At 59.1% G+C, this 20,177-nt stretch overlaps 3 protein-coding genes and 1 long non-coding RNA gene across 6 annotated transcripts in view; 2 read left to right on the top strand and 2 right to left on the bottom strand.

The window, feature by feature from the left end:
• LOC128780930 (uncharacterized) overlaps positions 1-3,824 on the top strand; it is a 37,967-nt gene extending 34,143 nt beyond the window's left edge. Inside the window, exon 3 of the long non-coding RNA XR_008426865.1 lies at positions 3,309-3,824. This is a non-coding gene — a long non-coding RNA (uncharacterized lncRNA). The remainder of the gene's footprint in view (positions 1-3,308) is intronic.
• A 6,093-nt stretch (positions 3,825-9,917) lies between these two features.
• Positions 9,918-10,913, bottom strand: LOC123478075 (dolichyl-diphosphooligosaccharide--protein glycosyltransferase subunit TMEM258). Its single transcript, XM_045183441.2, has one exon. It carries the CDS (start codon positions 10,262-10,264, stop codon positions 10,028-10,030), a length of 237 nt encoding a protein of 78 aa, XP_045039376.2. The 5' UTR covers positions 10,265-10,913; the 3' UTR covers positions 9,918-10,027.
• Positions 10,914-11,008: 95 nt separating this feature from the next.
• Positions 11,009-16,842, top strand: RAD9A (RAD9 checkpoint clamp component A). Of its 3 annotated transcripts, XM_024574299.4 has the most exons (11): positions 11,009-11,208; positions 11,295-11,365; positions 11,841-11,969; positions 12,400-12,514; positions 12,602-12,701; positions 14,210-14,319; positions 14,416-14,525; positions 14,607-14,671; positions 14,764-14,901; positions 15,677-15,881; positions 15,964-16,842. In XM_024574299.4, the coding sequence occupies exons 1-11, from the start codon at positions 11,175-11,177 to the stop codon at positions 16,057-16,059; spliced, it is 1,173 nt and encodes a 390-aa protein (XP_024430067.2). In that variant the 5' UTR covers positions 11,009-11,174; the 3' UTR covers positions 16,060-16,842. The 3 variants fall into 3 exon arrangements, with proteins under 3 accessions (XP_024430067.2, XP_045039479.2, XP_024430066.2); XM_045183544.3 differs by lacking the exon at positions 11,295-11,365; XM_024574298.4 differs by having other exon boundaries at positions 14,416-14,671.
• On the bottom strand, positions 16,644-19,896 carry PPP1CA (protein phosphatase 1 catalytic subunit alpha). The gene is made up of 7 exons (XM_053925175.1): positions 19,738-19,896; positions 19,076-19,207; positions 18,704-18,934; positions 18,049-18,153; positions 17,386-17,609; positions 17,169-17,303; positions 16,644-17,091 (listed from the first exon to the last, which is right to left on the bottom strand). The coding sequence occupies exons 1-7, from the start codon at positions 19,790-19,792 to the stop codon at positions 16,981-16,983; spliced, it is 993 nt and encodes a 330-aa protein (XP_053781150.1). The 5' UTR covers positions 19,793-19,896; the 3' UTR covers positions 16,644-16,980.
• Positions 19,897-20,177: the final 281 nt, after the last annotated feature.

The following is a 20,177-nucleotide window of genomic DNA, read 5'->3' as shown; positions in this document are numbered from 1 at the left end:
GCTCCGGGAGGGAGCGGCCCGCTCCTTTTCCTCGCCCTCGGTGTCGTCCTAGGGTGCTGCTCCCTGCCCCGCGTGGGTCCTGCTCTCACCCTACCTCTGCCTTCTCATCTCTAACCGCCCCCCCCCACGCCACACACATACACACACACACACACACACACAGTAAATGCAATGACACATTCTCCCAAATGCCAGCGAGCTGGCCTCCAAGCGAGTGATGGTGTTTTTCCTGCTGCCCTTTGTCTGGGCTGACCGCCCCCCTTGCCTATTGTCCCGCGGCTTGTCCCATTTCCAAAAGCTGGGGCTAAGTGCGGCGCTGGCCGGGGCAGGTGACTAACCGGTTCACAATGCCCCCTGCGGGGGCGGACGAGGGCACCACAGGCCCACTGCCCCGCTGGGAGGAAAGCAGAGGGCACTTGGCTGAGGGCTCTTCCCTCAAGTTCACAAGGTTCTTCATTCTTCTTCCCAGTGGCTAGGAGAGTGCACATGAGTGGGGGATTTGTAATTCATTAATCAGCACGAGGCACCCAGACCAGTTTCGACACCAGGACTTCAAGGGTGACTCATAAAGAATGCTCAATTCAAGGCGATGGAGAGACCCCGTTTGTGGAATGCTCCCCCATAAAGACATTTGGCTTCCTCCTGCCTTTAGGGTTTAGGTTGTTGGTTTTTCCCAGTGTTGGGGTAGGGGTGCTTCAGCTGTGGAGTGCTCTCCCTCCTCTTCTTCCCTCAGGCCTGTATTGGGACTTGCTTAAGCGGGATACCCAGGGGACCCATAAGCCTAGACCCTCCCTGGAGGGCCTTCCTCCGGCTACAGAGGGCTGCTAGGAAGAGCGCAGGGAAACAGCTTTGGTCTGGGGTCGTGCCTTTATTTGATCTGCAGTGCCTGAGAGCTCTAGAACCAGACCAGCAATAAAATCATTTGGTAATTAGTTGCTTTTGTTGTTGTTTATTTGTTGTTTCAAGGGATAGAGGTGATGGTGGGCCAGACCTGGAAGGTGATTCCTCTCTCTGGAACAGCATCAGAGCCCACGCGCCCCACGCTGTCCTGGTGCCCCCAGAGGAAGGCGTACACCCCGCTAACCCTGCCACAGCCCCTCCGGGCTGCAGGTCAGAGCAGGCAGCCTGGTTCCCAGGGCAGCTCTTCCCTTTGCTGCACTTTGAGAACTGAGGTGGGGGGAGAATGGGGGGGTGGGGAAGAAGTTTGTTTTCAATTACCTCACTGGAGTGGGACAGACTTTGTTGTTGAGTTTTTCCCCCTCTTCTTTCCTTTTTTCTTTCTTTTTTTTTCTTTCCTAAACAAGAAAAAGAGCTGGGAAAGGGGCGCTGGCCTGAGGTTGGGGGCAGGGGACTTTCTGGGACACAAGCAGCAGCTCTGATGAAACCTGCCTTGGAGGGGCCTTTTCCAAAAAGGCCTCCCTCTTCCCCCTCATGCCCCCCCCCCCGGCGGAACGCTGGAGTTTCAATGACATTCTTGGCCCGTGAGCCCAACAATCTTTGATGCCCATGCCAAGGTCAAGAAGGCAGATGCCCAGTGGGTGACTGGCACTGAGGCCAGCCAGGAGATCCCCTAGCAGCTACCCTGTCAGGGTGGGGAGCCACGAAGGGGAGGGGAGAGGGAGAGGGAAGCCTGCGCCTTGTGGAGAGCGTCTGCACAGACAATGTGGTTTGGATTTGGCTGAGCCCCTCAGCACCTTATAAAGCACCTTGCTGAGTCAGGGAGAAAGCAGCCCCACCGTGGGAGAGGAGGAAGGGGCCAGGAGAGAAAGGGGGAGAGGGGAGCTGAAGGAGGAGGGTGGAGGCTGAGGGAAGAAGAGGGGAGAAGGGACAGGGCAGGAAAGAGGAGGCACAAAGGCAAATAAATGGGTGGGAGTGGGAAGGAGGGGAGGAGGCAGGAGCCCAAGGAGGAAGAGGAACAGACTCTGCAGTTGGGGGGAAGCTTACCATGTTGCCCCCCCACCCCGAGTGTTTATCTCAAGAGTCTAGGAAGCATTGGTTTGCAGGTTTGCAGTGACTGAGGGCTGCAACTCTAAAATGAGGACCAGGCCAGGTGGGTGCAGGGGCAGTTGGCTTTACAGACCACCCCTGGGCTTGATGCTGTGACCCCACAAGCTGGGGAAGTTGTATTCTGCCCTGCCTCTTGTCTGGACTTGTATCCCTGCCCTCTCCCCTCACGGGGAGGTGAGGGGCCTTCTCCCTTCCCCCTCTTCCCTACTGCCAAAGGGAAAATCAACTCCATCTCCAAGCTGCCTGTGCCCCTCTGCCATGTCTGGGCAAAGGCAGCAGGCTAGGAGCTGCCAATTGGGTTGGGGTGGGGGCTGGAGTAAAGACTGTGCCTTTATTTTGCCAAATCCCAAATGGGAGTGGGCTGCTGGAATCGGGGGGAGAAGGAAGGAAGGAGAGGCAGACTGGAATACACCTACAGGGTTTCTGTGGGTGGCAGGGCACAGGTGGCTGCCCTCTCGTTTCCAGCTGGGGACCTCCGGAAGCTTCCTGCTCCCCTGTGGCTCTTCCTGCTTGAACAATCTAGGATTGCTGGTGGGGGTGGGGCAGGGGTTAGAGGAGACGCCCCCCAACCCAATCCCAGATCCTTGGTGTGTTGTGCAGGCCTTTCCTGACCCCCTGCTGGGTGCTGGGTCCTGTGAAGGATGGAGTGGGGAGGAAAACCCACCCCTGCCTTCAAGAATTTCAGTCTTGTGACAAGGGACACTCATTAAACCATCTGAGGTCAGAGGATGGTCAGAGAAGGAAAGCTCTGGGGGGAGGTAGAGCTTCAGGGTTGAAATGTGATTGGGTGGCTCAGGGACAAGCTAGGTTCCCACCTCTCCCTCCCATTGTCCCCCCATAACTGGCCCCCCCAAGGAAGGCTCTCTAGATGCCCCAACGACACCACGTCCCAGGCAGCCAGAGAACTGGCCCCGTATGGGCCCTGGGCTCTGGGCGTCCTGGGCTCCTGGACCTGGGAGGCTTCTGGTCTGGTCCCTTCCCGGTGGGTGGGCAGGGGTGTGGCGGTACAGAAGCCCGCAGAGGTGAGTGCGGGTACCCACGAATTTATTCATTTGTTTACCAAACATTCCCTGAGTCCCTGCTCCATGCCAAGTGCCAGGGACACAGAGAGGAACCCTTGGGAGCTGTGGGGTCAAGGGGGAGGCCCTGCCCTGGCAACTCTGCCAGCCCCGCTGCCACGCCTGCTTACTTGGTGACGTGCTACTCCTTCAGGCTTAAAACTAAGGCTTTACGTGGGTAATTTCATCTCATTCTTACCATAACCCCCTAAAACAGGAACTGTGATTTCCCCTTTTACTCAGGAGGAACCTGAGGCCTGGCAAGGTGAAGTCACCCGTCTAAGGTCACACGGGTAGGGGAACCGGACCGGAGCCCAGGACCGTCAGCCGTCAGCGCCACGCCCTTTCACTGAACGGAAGATGCAGACCTGGGAGGGCTCCGGGGTAGGGGGACTCTTGAAAGGACAAGAGGCTGGGTGCTGAGAGCGGCTCCAGAAGCAGCGGGACTTGCCCGGCGCCCGGCCGTGCAGTCGGCCTCTAACCCGGGGCCCTGCCTGGTCTCTTCAGGACACTGAGGCGCTTTGCCTGAAGCAGAAACCTGGGGTCTCCTGACTAACACCCACCAGTGACGCTGGGCTGTCACCCCACATCACCCTCCTGGGCCAGTGAGAGGCACCCCCCAAGAGAGCGTGGGCCCCTCTGCTGGAACTACAGATTCCAGGAGCAGCAAGATGAAACTGGGAGTTAGAGGACCACCTGCCTGCAGAGCCAGGACCACGGTGGCGCCCTGTGCTTCCTGAGGGCTGCAGAGGCGGGGCGGGGGGGGGGGGGGTGGGGGGTTCTAGGTAGGCTCAGAGGCCCTGCCTGGGCTGCCAGGGACAAACAAGGCCACCCTCCCCCTCCACATCTGTCCCTGGAAAGAGCACCTCCCCACCACTCCCGTGTGAATGTGCAGGCCTGGGGGCCACCAAGGGCAGGAGAGTGAGGAAAGGTAACGGGGGTGTCCACTTTTCCTTTCCCTCCAGAGGGCCCTGCCTCACCCTGAGCTGGCCATGATGTCAGCGGAAGCCCCTGGGCCTCCTCCTACCTCAGCAAGGCCCTGCCCTGCCCTGCGTCCCTCACCCACACCTGGACCAGCTCAGGCCTCTCGGAGGACACTGCACCCACCTGCCTCCCCTTGAAGCAGAGAGGAACTGGGCTCTGCTGCGGGCCACTCCCTGCCCTACCTGGACTCTAGCTTCCCATCTGTAAGGATGTCCAGGTGACTGGGTGACAGGCATGTGAGATGGGCAGGGGCAGAAGGGATACCCCCGGGTCCCAACTCCTCCCTTGCCTGCCAGAAGCTTTCCCTGCCGCCACTCTCCCAGGATGTTCCGTTGCCCTGGCCAACCCATGCCTCGGGCTCCGTGACTCCGTCTCCCCTGGCAGAGGAGTGGGGTTACCTCTTCCTGGGCTGGAAGATCCTTATCCTGCCCTGCTGAGTCACTGCCGGCTCCTCCCGCTCTGTCCCCTCCCTCCCCACCAGCCACCCTCCCTCGGGCTTCCCAGGGCTTTCTCCAGAATGTCTGGGCTTCTCAGGGGCCCTGGGGAGTTAAGGACAGAGAGCACCTCCTGGGGCCACCCCTGTAGGGTAGTGATGGGAGTCCCACCCCCAGAGCCCATTGTCCCAAGTGCCTGCACTGTTGGGAGAGTGACATGGTTGAGGGTGACCACTCCGCCTTTCCTAGCTGGGTGACTTTGGGCAAGTCATTTGGCCCGTGTACACCTCACTTTTCTCCTGCACAAGATGGGGGTGATGACCACGTTACCAGCCTCAGAATAAGGGGTGACTGAGTTAATACAAGTCAAATCTCTGGTACCTCTCACTCAATGATGGGAAATATTACTGTTCTCTGCCCCTCACGCCCTGTCCTCCTGCTCCTGCTAACGAGGCCACTACCTCCTCACGAGGCCCCTACGTCCCCTAGGTCTGCATGTCAGCACCTTCCCCGTTCTTGTGACTCTGCCCTCCTGAAACCTGTCCCCATTGCCCCACTCTGCCTCCCCACACAGGGCACAGACGCGGAACTCTAGAGAGCACTAGAGATGGATAAGTGGCTCCTGATTGCTCGACTTGGCATCCCGGACCGCTTCCAGAAGGAGGGCCGAAGCCCGAGGAGCCACTCCCAGGGCCTGGAAGAGATGAGAGGAGCCCGCCAAAGCACTCTGGGGTGCAACGGGGTGCCAGCCCCATCCTGGGCTTTCAGGCCACCTGTCTGCAGGCCCCAAAGGCACCTTTGTGCGGTCACCTTTTCCTCAGCAGAGCGCCCGGAGCCACCATGGTGGTCTCCGACACTGACTGCTGCAACCTGTGTTGGACGGCACGGGGCCCGAGGAACTTGAGGAGGTTCATAAGGGGCTGTGCTGCAGGGAGGGACAGGCCAGCGGGCAGAGCTGCCAGGGCAGACTGCAGAGGGGCTGGGAGAATCCCAGTGGCACGAGGGGTAAAGCCACACCTGGCCTGGCACCCGTACCAGGGCTGGGGGGTGCTGGCACACAGACCTGCGGGGTCCAGTTGCCCCCCAAAGCTCTTGGGAGCGCCTCTTGTATGTGCCCCACAGAACAGTTTGGACCTATAGAGACCCATGCCTGCCAGCCAAGGGTTCAGGGTCTCCTGGGACAGAGGGCAAGATGGCTCCAGAGCCACTCTGCTCTTAATTACTGGACTCCTTTCCGCCACCCTGCCCCAGTTCCCTGAGAAGTCTCTCCAGCCCCCTTGCCCTCACTGTGGTAAGCCCATCTATGCCCCTTCTTCCTCAGATGCCTAGCTAGTGTCGGGGAGAGCTGGGCCCCAGGGGTTCGTGCTTGCTCTACCTGGCAGAGTAGCCTGGCTCTGTTCTGGGAGCTGGACTGGACACGGTGTCTGTCTCCCCCTGCTGGTCCTTTAGGGGACAGCCTGGCCAGGGCTCTCCTGGAGAGCTCATGGTGCCTGAGTCTCTCCAGACAGTGGATGGCGAGTGTCGGGGGTTGAGGAAAGAGCCCGAGAACTCAGGCGGGGCTCCAGCTCGCAGGAGCACCGACACTGCCACCTGAGGTCCCTGTGGCCTGAAGCCCGTGAAGTGCTCTGAGGGAGGCCAGCTCACCGCGCTGAGGCTTTCCCCACCGACCAGCAGGCCCCAGACAGCTTCCTCCCCTCCTAACCCATGAATGGAGCTGTCATCCCTGGATTTATCTAAACCTTTTGTGACGCTATTTATATTCCCAGCGAGACCGCAGCCTGGAGCAATGAGTTCCATCGGTGTCCTCCCCTGCTGGGCGAAGCATGCTGACTTTGATTTGTCCTAAACTCACCGCACTTGCGCTCCAAGGGGGCCCTGTAACTCCAGCGTGCCAGGTTTCAGTGATCAAGCCCAAGCTTCCCCATTCTGTTCCTGCTGTGGGTTTAAAAACTTCCCTCCCATCTCCCCTCCACCACCCGCCCTGCAGACTGGAGAGACCTGGTCCCATCTGTGCACCGTGCCTGGCGGTGTGGGCACAGCCCCCGCCTCATGCCAGCCCCCAGCAGCTTTCGAGGACAGAAGGACTCACATTCTCCTCAGAGACACAGGGCGCCTCCGAGGGCGCAGAATCGAGGAGTCAGCCCGTGGCCTCAGCCACAGCCTCCCCCGCAGCTCTTTCCTGTGGCTGACTTCTGACCCCACCGGAGTCCTGCGAGTACTTTCCGGTCCCTGGCCTTCCGGCCTTTTCTCTGTAATGTTTTTCTCTGGGGGGCTTTCCTCTCCTCTCTGCTTCCTAGTGTGGATTCGCCCTGGCTTCGTCTACAGTGATGATTTCTTTTGTTCTTGGTTCTGACCCTAGAATCCTGCGCGGGCACACCCCTGATGGAGGAGGCAGGACAGAGCAATAATCACCCCAGCAACACTGACGGTGTGCGCTAAGAGCTTTATAAACATTGACTAAGTTAATCCTGGCAACAGCCTTTCCTCCCCCAATTTATAGATGAGTAACCTGAGGCTCAGAGACCGTGGGCAATGTGACGATTTGCACACACTCTGAAAGCGACGACGCCAGGACTCAGACCGAGGCAGGCTGGCGCCTAGAACCCCATCATCCACCGTGACAGACACCCTGGTTCGGGTCCTGTAAACTCTCGTAGTCCTGTGCTCTTCAGTCACTCAATACGTGCTCATTAAACCGCTGCTACGTGCCGAGCTCGCGCTGGCTGCTGGGAGAAATGCCGGGGGATGAGGAAGGCCTGGGCAGGGCTTGGCTATAGGCGTGCCTGCACCTGGTGAGCCAGCAACAGTTACAGGTGGGCAAGTAGTGCCCTGCCAGCTCAGCACCCCCAGCAGCTCATAGCTGCCCGGCTTTCTTGGTTGCTCCAGAAAAATCACACAAATTCCATTTTCTGTGTGTGTACCACCCAGCAGACTCCATCACAGCCCTTTAGTCTGTCCCTCTCCAGCACAGTGGAAGCCCAGGATAGCAGGGATCTGTGTCCCGTACTCACTTTCCTGAACTTAGTGTGTCTAGTATGTTTTGAATGAATGAATTACTGGGCTCTGGGGATTCCTAACCAATTGGGTGAAAAGTGGTGGCTGAACTGGAGAAATTTCCCAACAGAGAGTTAGTTGTAAAGTGTGAAACGGTAAGCACCTTCCTCAGTTCCACATCCGCCCCCTCCCACATCCCCACACACTTCAGTGCTGGCGGGAGGCCACCTCTACTGCGGGGTATGGCGGAGACTAAGAATCTAGCGGTTGAAAGGGTCCTGAGAGAGTATGTCATGCAATGCCTTCATTTTATCAAGGGGAAACTGAGGCCCAGAGAAGAGCCTTCACTTGCTTGAGGCTATCTGTCAGTAGGACTAGGGCTCCCCCCTACGCCACCTGACTTCTAGTACAGATCCCAAATTGTCTTTGGGTCCCCATACACCCCCCCCCCTGCCCAACACAAAGGGTGGCTGACTGTTCAGAGGCCCTTGTACCCCACTGAGAATTGTCCCTTCTGGACCGAGAGGTGTTATTGGCTGTGCCAATTGCAAGCCTGGAGAGGCTACTCAACCCGATTGTTGAGCTCCCTTCCAGCCCCATAGCCAGGGGGAAGCAAGACAGCCAATTGCAGCTCCTCTCCAGAGCTGTGGCCCATGAGGGGCACCTCAGTGAGCATATCTTGCCACTGACAGCTGCACAGACAGGGAGGGACCTGTGCAAAGTCACACAGCGAGTCCATGTTGAAGCACAGATGAGGAACCCACATACGTCCCGGACTCTCAGCTCTAGGCTGCGTTCTGTTGTCGGAGCCCTTCAGAAGGGCTGACTCCTGGCAGGCATCTGCGAGACCGAAGAAAGTCCTAACAAGCTTGTGTCCCTCTCCCCAGGGCCTTGCTCCAAACACCTCGAAGCCACAGGACCCTACAGCCCTAGGGGTCATGGGCAGACACAACTGTGTGATTATTCACAGCTTTTTCCCCTTGGCCTTCCAGGGAGCTTTAGCTTCTGTCTCCTATTCCAGTTGGGCTGCTCAGGGAATGGTGTGGGGCAGATGTGTGGTGGAGATGCTGGGAGGCTGCTCTGACGTACACTGGGGTAAAAGGGAGGGGCAGATCCAGTGAGGAGGACAGGTACGGAGGAGAATAGCTGTGCCAGGTTCTTTTGTCCTTCTGACAGATCGTGCAGGGCAGCTCCTGTCCCAGGAAGGGTGGGGCTGTGGGCAGGGGTTTGTGCTAAGCGTGACTCGGAAGCAGCTCAGCTTCATTTGGATCACATGTTTATCCACTGAACACGTGTGTGCTGCTCAGCTGTGAGAGGCACGGGGATATGGCAACAAACAAAACGGACATGGTCCCTGGGCTCAGGAGCTGACATACTAGTGGGAGTGACAGCCTTTAAATAAACACACACACATGAAACAATGTTGAGTGGTGCTAAGTGCTGTGGCTAACCCAGAGCAAGGGCTGAACAAGAGGGGAGGAGGCAGAGAAGGCCTACTGATGGGCCACTGAAGCTGAGCCCTAGGAACAGGAGGAGCCAGCACATGAGAGGGGGAAGAGCATTCCAAGCGGCGGGATTAGCCTACAAAGAGATCCCAAGATGTAAAGGGGTGTGGTGGGTTCAGAGAGCCGACGAGCTGCAGAAGTCCAGAGACAGGTGAAGAGATGACCAGGCCAGGTCCTGCAGGTTTGGGGTAAAGCATTTAGATTTTATGGCATGTGTAGCAGTTGGAAACCACTGGAAGTCTAAATTAAGGGAGAGGTGTAATGTGACTGACATTTTAGGAAGGTCACATTGGTGCTACATGGAGAGGGGACTGGAGGAGACAGGCCGGAGGCAGGAGGCCACTCCAAGAGCTCCTACAGTTGGTCATCCAGGTGGGAGACAATGGTGTCCTGAACCAGGAAGATGAAGTTGACATCTGTTTGGGAGGTAGAGTCAGGGCTTGTCAAGTATGTGGGGTGATGGAGGGTGAGGTCAAGAATGACTCCCGGTTTACTGACCTAAACGCCTTGGGAGAGGCGGTACCATCCACACTGATCCCCAGTAACCTCTCCCAGGGCTCTAAGGAAGCCGGGTGAGGGGGGGGAGCTGGGGGCTAGGACGGGGAAACCAAGTGGAATTCACGTTCACCATCGCAGGTTAGGAGAGGGAGGGCAAGGGGTCCACAGACAAATATATCCTCTTCACTGCAGACTGTACCAGAGGGGCAAGGCCAGGCCCGCCCTAAAGTAACGCAGGGATGCCCCGGCCCTTCAAAGCACCCGAACCTTCCTGTTGCGGGAAACCAGGTGTCAGCGAGCCCCCCCCAGGCCTTTCCTTCCACACTACACAGGGGGACTGAGGCCGAGGCCCAGGCCCAGGGCAGACATCCCTAGCTGGTGAAACCCGTTCTTTTGCACAGTTCGGGTCTTTTTTTTTTTTTTCTCAAGGTGGTCACACATCTGCCTTTATTGTGAGCAGCAGGCGGGACACATCCCACAACAGTAAAAAAATTAATTTACAAAAGCAGGGATTCAGTGAAGCTGCCTGGCTGGAACCCTTGGGAGCTCACACATATATGCCGACCCAGAGCAGAAGGAAGAGGACCCCAAAGCCCATGAAGAGCAAGGCCACCAAAAAGATGAGCTCTTTGTAGATGCCCCGAGTGTACTTGGTGGAGGTGACCTCATACACGAAGAACCAGGCGGTGAAGAACATGCGGACGGCCAACAGTACCACGGCCGGAGGGGGGAAGACAGCTGGGTTCACTGGGCTGGTGTATCTGCTCGTGGCCTCGAGCTCCATTTTGCCGGGGACAAGGTGAACCGCTGCTTCGCCACCGACTGGGTTTTTTTTTTTTTTTTTTAAATGGCCACATAAGTACGGTTCTACCCTAGTAAAACGTTTCCAGTGCCTCTCACGTGGGTCCTTTGCAGTTGGCAGCCCCACCCCCCTCCGAGGCTCACAGACCCACTTCGCTCCCCACGGAGTAAAGCCGCACGCACCAATAAGCCTTTCTTCTAGCCTTCCCCTGCGACGCACACCCTTCCACCCCTCCCTGCCCGAGAATCTTCTGTTCTTCAACGATAAATGAAGGGTCCTCGGAGCCAGAATGAACAGCCACCTCTCGCAACGGGATCCGGGAGCAATGGCTTTCCTCTCTTTTTAGTGCTGGTGGTTGCTGCGGGCATCCGAGTCCCCGGCCCGGGCTGGGTGCGGGCGGTCTTCGTTCGACCTTCTATCCCCAACAGACACCCAGGAAATCCGTACTAAACTGGTGACTCAAGAGGGCTGCTCCACACGCAGCACCCGGGGGCCACGTCCTCCGTGCTCCTCGCGCTTGTGTGCGCCGCCGCCCCGAGACCCGCTGCGGAGGGGCGCGGACGGTTTGGGCAGCCCAGGCAGGCTAGGAAAGGAGCCAGGTCTGCACCAGGCGCTCCCAGCTCACGTGACCAGACCCCCCCCTTCGTCCTCCGTCACGTGACCGCGGAACCCAGGGACGTTTTCCTCATGTGACGGAGGCCCTGCTGTGTGGACCAATGAGGAGGCTGGGGCGGGGCTGTCAGGGGCGGTGCGCGCGAAGAGAACCCTGGCGGTCCACCGTTGGGGAGGCCAGGTGGGAAATCACTACAAGGCCCGTTTCGGCCCGGTCGCCGGCCAGCTGCTAGTCTCAGCTCGGTCGCCGGCCAGGCCCGGCCCCGGGGCTGAGGGCGGCATGAAGTGTTTGGTCGCAGGCGGCAACGTGAAGGGTGAGCTGGAGCTGGCCGGGGAGGCGGGGGCACGTGGGACCGCCCGAGGCGCCAGTCTAACCCCCAGTTCTTCTCCGCCCTCTCAGTGCTCGGCAAGGCCGTCCACTCTCTATCCCGTATCGGTGATGAGCTCTACCTGGAGCCCCTGGAAGACGGGGTGAGGGCCTGGGGTGTGGGGGTGGATGGGATTGCAACGGGGAGCCCTAAGCTGGGCCTGAGTCTCTTCTGCACCCGGCCGGAAGCCCGTGGACGCATTTGTCAGCTGGGTTTCAGTCTCCAACCCCCGGTGCTGGGGCTTCGGCTTGGGCCTTGTCATCTTCCCAAGCCTGTGTGTGAATTGAAAGCAGTTGCCCTCCCTGAAGGGCTGCGTGGGGGGTGGGGCCAACGAGGGAACAAGGCAATGTCCTGACAGCCTTGTAAGGCCCTTGGCGGTGGGAGCAGCCAGGCCCTCCCTTAAGTCAGGGAAGGCGTCATGGAGAAGGTGTCTGATGCCTGGAACGGGACAGAGGAGTTCAACAGGTGACGGTGGAGATGCAGGACTTCAGGGCAAGTGTGTGAGCAAGAGCAGGCCAGAGGGGTAGGCCTGTGGCTGCTCCTGACTGCATCCCTCTCCCTGCTTTTCCCTGGCCCAGCTCTCTCTCCGGACGGTGAACTCCTCCCGCTCCGCCTATGCCTGCTTCCTCTTTGCCCCACTCTTCTTCCAGCTATATCAGGCGGCCACCCCTGGTCAGGACCCACCGCGCTGTAAGATCCTGATGAAGGTGAGTCCCTGCCCTCAGCCGCTGCACCGCAGCCCCGCCAGAGCCCCACCAGCAGTGCGCCTGCTCCGCGGCACGTGCGGTACAGGCTAACTGGAGAGAGGGGTGGGTGCAGGGGCAGCCCGGTGCTCCTTCCCCGGGGCGGTAAGGGGCGTAGTGAAGGTAGCCCCAGCAGGTAATGGCAGATGTGCAGAGGGTGATGGATCCTACCAGGGACCAGGAGAGAGCGGTGACATTCAAATAGGACTTTCAAGGCGTTCCAGGTGGGGAGCAGCATGAACAAAGACCTGGGAGTGTGTAAATGTCTGATATGTTGAGGGAACTCCCTTCCTGATATGACAATGCTGAGCCCCTGACGGGGCCAGGCCTACAGGGGACGTGAGAGCTGGTCGCTGGAGGGGCAGTGCTGGCCTGATGTGTTTCCCCTACTTAGTCGTTCCTGTCCGTCTTCCGCTCCCTGGTTATGCTGGAGAAGACCGTGGAGAAATGCTGCATCTCCATAAATGAGAGGAGCAGCCGCCTGGTGGTCCAGCTGCATTGCAAATATGGTGAGTGGGCAGCGGGCCAGCCATGGGGCCCTGCGGTGTGAGGGTGGAGGTTGGCGAGGCCCTCTGAGACCCTGTCTGCCTGTCCAGGGGTGAGGAAGACTCACAACCTGTCCTTCCAGGACTGTGAGTCCCTGCAGGCTGTCTTCGATCCAGCCTCGTGCCCCCATGTGCTCCGGGCCCCAGCAAAGTAAGTACGCCCCCTGCCCAAAAGCTGAGTCCCACGTCTCTGTCTTCCTACTTTGGGGCCTCAAGGGTCAGCTTAAGAAGGCACCTCTACCATTTCCCCTTCAGGGTTTGTGTGAACCTCAGCGTTCACCAGCCCTTGTCTGGCTCTCCACGGGAAGCCACTGAGTGGAGGAGGGCAGGGGCTCCCGTGCTGTAGGCTCCTCACTGTCTTCAGGCGCCTGTATGCTCCACGCCAGGTGTCTGGCTTGGCGTTCTGGCCAGTCAGATCCACCCTGACTTCTCTTCTAGAGAGCAGGGCTTTGGCCTGAGCAGCCGTGAAGGTCTGTCTTTAAGCTTTGTGGCTCAGGGGCTCAAAACCTCTTTGGCTTGGTTATCCTTCTGGGCGTATTCCCCATTCCAGGGTGCCTTTCTTCCTACCTGCCCTGTCTCTAGCCTTGAGGAGTTCTCAGGACAAGGCAGGAGGGTGGGTGAGGAGGTTGTGGCCTAGGACAATGGCCGAAACAGGCAGCTCTGGGGCTGGAACCATTCTGGGCAATCCAATCACCCGGGGCCATGCCCGGCCTGGGAGACGGGCGCTCCAGTCCAGGCACGGATCCCTGGCAAAGACCAGTGTGGAGGAGTGGCTCCCTTCCCACCCATGCTGGATGCTCTTGGCGTTCAAGTAGCTCAAGGTCTTGTTCATTTCTTTGGATAGCCTAAGTTATGGTAACTTGAAGTTCCGTTTGGCTGTCTACAGACTAATTTTCTAAGCTCTCTTGATCATGCTGCTTAGGGCTCCTTTGAGTAAAGAAAGAGGAAAGGCTGTCATCTCTGGTCTGGATTTTGAAGCTATTTCTCTTTTAATGAATACTCCTCTTTTTCTCATGGTTAGTTTTAAGGACCTATAAAAGCAGATGCCAGCCCTGGCTAGTGTAGCTCAGCGGATTGAGTGCCAGCCTGGGAACCAAAGGGTCACTGGTTCGATTCCCAGTCAGGGCACATGCCTGGGTTGCGGGCCAGGTCCCCATTAGGGGGCGCACAAGAGGCATCCACACATTGATGTTTATCTCCCTCTCTTTCTCCCTTCCCCTCTCTAAAAATAAAATCTTAAAAAAAAAAAATAAAACCAGACGCCAGCTCCTGTCCCAACTGTTTTGAAGCTAATTCTAGATTGTTATATCATTTGTAACTGTCACTCGTGTATGCCTAAAAAACAAGGATGTAAGAGCTCTTTCTGAAGGTCAAGTTTATAAAGACGGCATGGATGTGGTTTCCCACCCCTGGATGGGCAGGTGCTGCCTTCTCTGGCCTTGACTTTCATCTGCCCATCCTTTGCAGTGGACTTCACTCCCACGACAGCCTGGGAGTTTCTGATGGTGCATGTCCTCCTTCCTGGGGCATGCTAGGCCTGGCCCATGGCTGTTCCCCTACAATGCTGGCGGACATGTCACTGCTCTGCCTCAGGTCCTCTGAGAGCAAAGCCACTGGGCAGGGCCAAGCCTCAAGTGTAACGCTGTGCCCTCTTCACAGGGTTCTGGGGGAGGCTGTTCTGCCCTTCCCCCTTGCACTGGCCGAAGTGACGCTGGGCATTGGCCGTGGCCGCAGGGTCATCCTGCGCAGCTACCAGGATGAGGAGGCAGGTGAGGGAGCAGGATGTGGCCTGGGATGGGCAGCAGGGCTGGGGTGGGAGGGGCTGGCACCCATGGGCCCGGGTTCTTCCTGTTCCGCCCCCACAGGCAGCAACATCAAAGCCATGGTGACCGAGATGAGCATTGGGGAGGAGGACTTCCAGCAGCTGCAGGCCCAAGAAGGGGTGGCCATCACTTTCTGCCTCAAAGAGTTCCGGGTGAGCCTCTCCCTATGTCCTTCCCACCCTGTCCTCCCTGCCCTGCCCAGGGCCTCAACTGCTCTGCCTCTCCCCTCCCAGGGGCTCCTGAGCTTCGCAGAGTCAGCAAACTTGTCTCTTAGCGTTCACTTCGATACCCCGGGCAGGTAACTCCCAGCCTCAGGGCAGGGAGGGGAGGGCTCCGGGGTGCCAGAAGCCACAGGGCCCTTACCTTCTCTGGGACCCATCACCTGCCCAGGCCAGCCATCTTTGCCATCAATGACTCTCTGCTGGATGGCCACTTTGTCCTGGCCACGCTCTCGGATCCACCCCCAAAGTCCCAGGACCTACTCTCCCTAGAGGTCCGCCGGCCAGCGCCTCAGCTCCAGGCTCCCAGGTGAGGGTCCCCCTAGGGCCACTCCTGTCCTCACCTCTGCGCACCCTGGCCTGCGCCTGCTGCTTCCAGCTTCAGTGCCTCCCCCTCCACGCACACACAGACACTTCCTGTAAGGCCCCAGCTGCTGCAGTGCTCAGCTCCCAGCCCCACGGTCTCAGCCTTCCTGGTCAGCTGTGCTCAGAGATCCCTCCCACCCAGGGAAGTGTCCCCAAGGTCAGGCTAGCTTCCTTCTCTGGCTGAGGCCTCCCCTCTGAGCCACCTCCCAGGCAAAGAGGCAAAGGGGGCTGCTGGAGGCAAGAGGCTTCTTGGGGTGGGAAGCAGGTGGCTGGAAGGGCAGGTGGGTTGGGGAGGATGGGCCCAGTATAGTTAAGCAGAGGAAGTTGGGTCTGGCCCCTCGCCCAGCAAGTCCCTGGGCCCTAGTGCTCTCCAGCTCCAGTCCCCTGGGGAAGGTAGGGGCTTGGGCTCCAAGTGGCCCAGCTCACCAGACTTGCTGCACCCCTCCCCCAGCTGAGCTAAACTGGCCCCCAGGATGCCTCCCTCAGGCCCCTACCTAAACTCTGACCAAATGATTCCAGGCCCACCCCCTCCAGGACACTGCCACTTAATCCCTGTATCCTCTTTCCTCCAACCAGATCAGGAAGTAATAAAACTAAGACATCACCAGTGGTCACAAGGTCCCCACAGCAACCCCCACCCCTGACCCTCCAAGGTGGGCTCTATACCCTGTGCCTCCTTTCCCTGTTCTGTTCTTCGCTGACCTCATCTCTACCTGCAGCACGCCCCACCTGGATGACTTTGCCAGTGACGACATTGACTCTTACATGATCGCCATGGAAACCACTGTGGGCAGTGAGAGCTGGAGGACACTCCCATCCATTTCCCTCTCACCTGGCCTCCAGTCCCCCTGCCACTCTGAGGAGGAAGAGGACGAAGCTGAAACTGAACTCAGTACAGTGCCTGGTACCCCCCCACCCAAGAAGGTAGGGGCCTGGGGTAGAGACGGGGGATGGGAGGCCAGTAGGGAACCGTCTCCACAACTCACTCAGCGTCCTTTTCTTCCAGTTCCGCTCACTGTTCTTTGGCTCCATCCTGGCCCCTGAACAACCCTCCTTGCACCCCAGCCCCGTGTTGGCTGAAGACAGTGAGGGCGAAGGCTGAACCGAGAACCTCTTCTGTGTCCAGGGGCCATGGACTACATGAAGCCACAGCCTCCTGCTTCTCAGGGCCAGCCAGGGGCAGAGCTGGGTCTCTTCCTTGGTGGGTGGAAAAGGTGGGCTGGGCTGCGGCTGAGCTGGCTGGTCCTGCTGCGTCCCCATGCCCTAAGTGGCTATTGGAAACTGGCCTGGGCCCTGTCCTGTCCCCCCAACCCCCAACCCATCATGTCTGTTTCCAGGCTTGGCACTGAAGGGAGGTGCACCTTCCAACCTTGTGGCCAAAGCTGGACATACCTGTCTTCCCCAAGAAAGGGATTGCAGTGTGGCTGCTGGCCCGGCCACTCCACCTTTTCTGCCAATCGTGACCTGTCCCTCCCCCGAGTCCTGGGCTTACGTCTGGGATCTGCTGTGGTCGGCAGATTGCTGTTCCTGCTTTTTTCAATATTCTTTGGCCCTGTGGGCCTTACCGTGTGGTAGGGGTTGCCCTGGCTGGGGCCCCATGCCCAGCAAGCTTGCCCTCCCAGTGGCTCTGGGCAGAAAGATGCCAGGCCCATTGTTCGGGACAAGGGAGACAGGCCAGGGCAAGAATCCAGCTTTGACCTTTATTAAAGAGACCAGATGGGTTGCCCAGGATGCAGCTGCCAGCCCTGAGGCCAAGCAAGGCTGGAGACCCACAACCTGGCCCTGCTTTGCCCTGAGCTGCAGCCTCAGCTCCAGGATCCCGCTTGTAGCCACCAAGGCACAGGCAGAGGAAGCCATGGGGACTGGACGCTGCTATTGATTTGTTTTTGTTTTTAAAAAAAGCAGAATACACCAAGGCTCCATGTTCCCTGTGACGAGCAGGGCTAGGAGGCCAGCGTGACCCCCACGGCTGCGTGGTTTCTGTACAATCCACCATCTGGGGCAGAGGGCGGGCTTGTGGATGCTATTTCTTGGCTTTGGCAGAGTTACGGGGTGGGGTGATGGGCCGGCCACCAGGGTTCAGGCCACTGAACTGCCCATATTTCCCCTTGTTCTTGTCGGCCGGCTTGAGGATCTAAAGGAGAGAACACTGGTCAGGCTCACGGGGCCAAGCCATGGGGCCAACCCATCCCTTCCCCATCCCATCCCCACCTGGAAAGAGCACATGAGTGTCTCGTCCACGCTCATCATGGCGCCTGCGTTGTCAAACTCGCCACAGTAGTTGGGAGCTGAGAAGAGTGTCACCAACTGTCGCTTGGCAAAGAACTCATAGCCATCTTCTACCACCTGGATGAGGGTGGGGCAGTTCATTAAACAGGTGCGGACTGCTCAGGCCCCACTCCCACCTGGACCAGAGCTTCCAGCCCACCTGGTGTGCCCGGCAGATGAGGTCCAAGTCATGCTTGTGCAGGAACTTGGCCACCACCTCAGCCCCAAAGGTAAAGGAGACACCACGGTCATTCTCGCCCCAGCCCTGCACGTCCTTGTCAGGGTCAGACCACAGCAGGTCACATAACAGCCCCTGGTCGGGCACATCTGTGGGCCGCATGATACGCCGGATCTGCTCCATGGACTGCAGGTCTGGGGACAGGCCTGGGGGACACAAATGGCACATCACTTTCTCAAGCCTCAAAAAGGGGACCCTTCCCTCCAGAAAACCCTGACTAGTCAAACTCTGTCCCCAGCCCCTGGGCCCTCTCCTAGACTTCTGGGGGCCCAGGCAGGCAGAACTCTGCGCCTTCTGCCTCTTCCAGTCCCTGCCCCCAGGAGCGCAGAGCTCCCTAGAGAAAGAGATCAAGCAAATTCCGCGCACAGTGCTGAGGCCACAGCAGCAGAGAGTGCAACCTAACACTGGGAGCAGGGAAATATCCTGCAGTAAGTGACATCCAAGCCTAGACCCCAGGCAGGTAGGGCTGTTCTAGGCGACTGAGAACAGGCCTCCAGCTGGCAGCTTCTTCCCTAGGCCTCAGGGATGTGGCCGAGCTTCTCTTTCCATGAACTCTCTAAGCAGGTGCCCCAGAGCCACGCTCACCTCCGTGGCAGCAGAAGATCTTCTCGTCCACAATGGCGGCGATGGGCAGGCAGTTGAAGCAGTCGGTGAAGGTTTTCCACAGTTTAATGTTGTAGCGTCTCTTGCCTGCACAGAGGAAGGAGACAGGTCGTGATGAGGCCTCCCGGGCCTCTGGGGCCTCCCAGACACAGCTGGGAGAAGAGTGTGGAAGGCAAGGAGTGAACCCCCCACCCCCACCCCACTGCCTCCCAGCCTTCAGGAGGAATTCTATAGCAGCTGTGTCCACAGAAGCCCAGACTTCAATCCGGAACAATGTCAGGGCTGACACCCGCCCCTACCCTGTGAGCAGGACCAGGCCAAGACCAGATCCAGTATAACTCAGCTTCTGGCCACAGAGTTCTGTCCAGCTAGGCATCTTAAGTGTTTAGGTAACAGATGCACCAGAGGGAGTGTCACCAGACAGGGCCCTGCATTAGAATGGGAACAGCCCTTCAGCATACCCATGCTGGGTGCCAGACCCCATGGCAGGCGGGCAGGACCCTGCCTTCACATTGTTCAGTCTAGCAGGTATCCGTCACATGCGCATCCTCCCCACCACTGGCCAGTGTGAGAGTCCCACTAGATAGCAGGCAGAGACCTTCAGGCCTGGGGCAGCCCCGGGCACAAAGCCACTCACACTCATCATAGAAGCCATAGATGCGGTTGATGCTGGCACACTCGTGGTTCCCACGGAGCAGGAAGAAGTTCTCTGGGTACTTGATCTTATAGGCCAGGAGCAGACAGATGGTCTCCAGCGACTGCTTGCCCCTGTCTACATAGTCCCCCAGGAAGAGGTAGTTGCTCTCTGGAGGGAAGCCCCCGTATTCAAACAGCCGCAGAAGGTCGTAGTACTGGCCATGGATATCACCTGTGACCCAGAGAACCAGGTCAGCCATGGGTGCAGGGTCTAGACGTGAACCCAGGGCCAGGGTTGGGCTCAAGAAGGATCCAAGGATTTGGGAGGCCAGTGCCACCTTCGGGAAGCAAAGGGGCCGGGCAGGAGTCTCACCGCAGATCTTGAGGGGTGCCTCCAGCTCCAGCAGAATGGGCTGGCTCAGGAAAATCTCCCGGGATTTGAGGCACAGACCACGGATCTCGTTCTCTGTCAGCTGTACATTCTTTCCAGGCCGCGAGCCCTGCACTGAAGGCAGAATGGGCGTCAGGACCCTGGTCCCTCCGGCAGGAGGAGGGTGGGTGACACAGGTGCCCCATGGGCACTTCTGGGGGCGCCAGGGCCTCGTGGGCCCCTCCTTGCCTGGGGCAGATGGTGCTCCTGAGCCTCCCAGGAGAGGAAGTAACCTCCCCAAGTACCCTCAAGGCGCTCTAAGGGACTTCTGAAGCAGGGGCTGCCACCCCAAACCCCACAGCGCAGGACCCTTTCCCAGGGTGTGGGGGGTGGCTAGGTTTCTCAGGTTTGTTCCTCACTCCAAGAAACCAGGCCAACCCGTGTGACCACAGCCCAGGAGCGGGGGGCTGCTCCCCGTGCCCCAGCAGCCCCAGACTCCTAGGTGCGTCGCGAGTGGGGGGCGGCTGCGGCCGTGGGACCTCGCGGGCCCGTCCCCGCCCCGTCTAAGCTGGCCCTGGGAGGGGCAGGCGCGCCCGCGCGCCACTTCCGGGCCGGGCCGGGGGTCAGGGCGCGGCGGGCGCCGACCTCCCCCGCCCCCAGCCAACCTTCCAGCAGGCGCCCGATGATAGAGTCCAGGTTGAGCTTCTCGCTGTCGGACATGGCGGCTCTGCCGCTCCGGCCCAGCAGCTCCGGACCCGCTCTTGCCTCCCGCCCTCCACCGCCTCCTTCCGGCCTGGCGCTCCTTCCGCCCTCCCCGGTCCGCCCCGCCCCGTTCGCTCCCGGCCGGCTGCCCCAGCTCCATAGCGCCTCCGCTGGACCCCGGGCGCAGCGGCCTGGGCGCCCCGAGAGGCGGGGCCTCGGTGATGGGGCGGGGCGGTGTGTGTGTATGGGGCGGGGCCTGATCGGTGGGCGGGACTTTATGGGAGCGGGTAGAGTCTGGGTCAGCCCCTGTGAGGATTACCCAGCCCCTTTCGGAAGATAAGGGACCGGAAGTACTGAGGAAGTTGTTTTTCTTTTTCAGTGGCTAAGCAGCCCCTCCCACCCG

The sequence above is a fragment of the Desmodus rotundus genome, chromosome 5 (assembly GCF_022682495.2).
Source record: "Desmodus rotundus isolate HL8 chromosome 5, HLdesRot8A.1, whole genome shotgun sequence".
Classification (NCBI taxonomy): Eukaryota; Metazoa; Chordata; class Mammalia; order Chiroptera; family Phyllostomidae; genus Desmodus; species Desmodus rotundus.
The sequence above is the reverse complement of the archived record's forward strand: the minus strand, read 5'-3'. Positions and strand labels throughout refer to the sequence as shown.